Source organism: Curcuma longa, unplaced genomic scaffold, assembly GCF_044706935.1.
Source record: "Curcuma longa cultivar G26 ecotype Majalengka, Jawa Barat unplaced genomic scaffold, ITB_CL_G26_1.1 contig_25360, whole genome shotgun sequence".
In the NCBI taxonomy this organism is placed as follows: domain Eukaryota; kingdom Viridiplantae; phylum Streptophyta; class Magnoliopsida; order Zingiberales; family Zingiberaceae; genus Curcuma; species Curcuma longa.
In genome coordinates, this window is record NW_027432735.1 from 3282 (window position 1) to 4844 (window position 1563).

The 1563-nt window shown below is 45.0% G+C and overlaps 1 protein-coding gene across 1 annotated transcript; it reads right to left on the minus strand.

Annotated features, from left to right (window-relative positions):
- Positions 1–214: 214 nt before the first annotated feature.
- LOC141818562 (myb-related protein 340-like) lies at positions 215–1344 on the minus strand. The gene is made up of 3 exons (XM_074706035.1): positions 1209–1344; positions 997–1126; positions 215–533 (listed from the first exon to the last, which is right to left on the minus strand). Exons 1-3 carry the CDS (start codon positions 1342–1344, stop codon positions 215–217), a joined length of 585 nt encoding a protein of 194 aa, XP_074562136.1.
- Positions 1345–1563: the final 219 nt, after the last annotated feature.

Genomic DNA, 1563 nt, shown 5'->3' on the forward strand with positions numbered 1-1563 from the left:
GAGCAATTAATTGTCATTGTCATTAGCAAAAGCTTAATTAATTATATACAAAGCTAATTTAATTTGTACAACATCAAGTCGCTAGCTTGTACAATAATATTACGCTAGCTAGCTACATCTAGGCAACAAGCTCGATCGTCCATTGCTCGTTTAATTTATATATGATCGATAATTCGATCTCTCATTATGGATATTATTGTCTGATCTTCATTAATTAATTTAGTAACCAGAAATCCTCCACGGACCAAAAGTTGTCGTTCGACTCGGTGGAGAAGTCATCGGAGGTCATGCCGTCGCCGTGCTGAAGATCGCCACCGACCATGTCGCCGTTGCAAACCGGTTGACCGCCGCCGTTCACATCTCCGGCGGCGTTGACTTGAAGTGCGCTCGTGCTGGCTTCGTCGTCCATGAGCATCAAGTTGTTCATCATTAAGCACTCACCGTGTTTGAGCTTCTTTTGCACTCGGGTCCTCCAAAAGTTCTTTATCTCGTTGTCAGTCCTCCCTGGGAGCTGCCTCGCAATTTTTGACCACCTCGCAAATTTGCAAATTAGAATCAAAGTTGATAACTTTATTCCTTCGTACACTATAGAAATTGGTAATTGACATTTGATCATCTTTGTTAGTTCCTTAAAATTGTTATCCATCACGCACGACAGATAAAAATCTTCTTTAATTGAGACAATGAATGAAATTAGTAAGAAAAACCTGGGCAAATCTAAGAAAAAACAAGGAACCAAATCTATCAGAAGATGCATGTATGCATGCATGATCTAGAACTCCATGCACGTGCTCAATCTCCCAGTTCCAGGACCAATTATTGATTCTAGATCTTCCCCAACCCTAGCTATCGAATTCGTGGTTCTCCTGCGCCGGAAGCCGCCGCTGGAGATTTCCAGCCACACATCCCCTCCCATTAATTAATACCGCCCTATCGAGCTCACTCGCGCATGTTTTTTATTTAATTAGCTAACCTCCTCTTCCTCTTCTTGCTCACCTGTTTCCCCACCTCTCGTGGAGCTCCATGATCAGCTGCTGCTCCTCCTGCGTGATGTTGCCCCGCCGCACGTCCGGCCGCAGGTAGTTCAGCCACCTCAGCCTGCAGCTCTTCCCCGTCCGCTTCAACCCTAAAATCGCAAAAGAGCAGCAGGCACATCAAGAGCTTTCATTTTAAGAAACAAACAACTGAAAATGTTGATCAGTCCATACCGGCAGAGCGAGCGATGTTGTTCCAGACGCCTTCGCCGTGGTTGGAGATGTAGTTGACGAGGATGAGGTCTTCCTCCATGGTCCAGGGGCCCTTCCGCACCTCCGCCTCCTCGCTGCTGCTTATTCTCTTGTCCATCCCTATTCCCGATGGCTTCCTCCACCATGAATTCAAAGACAGAGAGGTAGATACTCTGCAGTAACAGAGAGCACTTGTGGCTGAAGAGAGTTAGTCGAAGGACATAGATGTATGTATATAATGCTCCAAATGAAAGGTGTGATAATGCTCTGAGAAGAGAATTTATAAGTTTTAGGGCAATATATAAACGAGTGGAAGAGTTCACACACCTAGTAACTT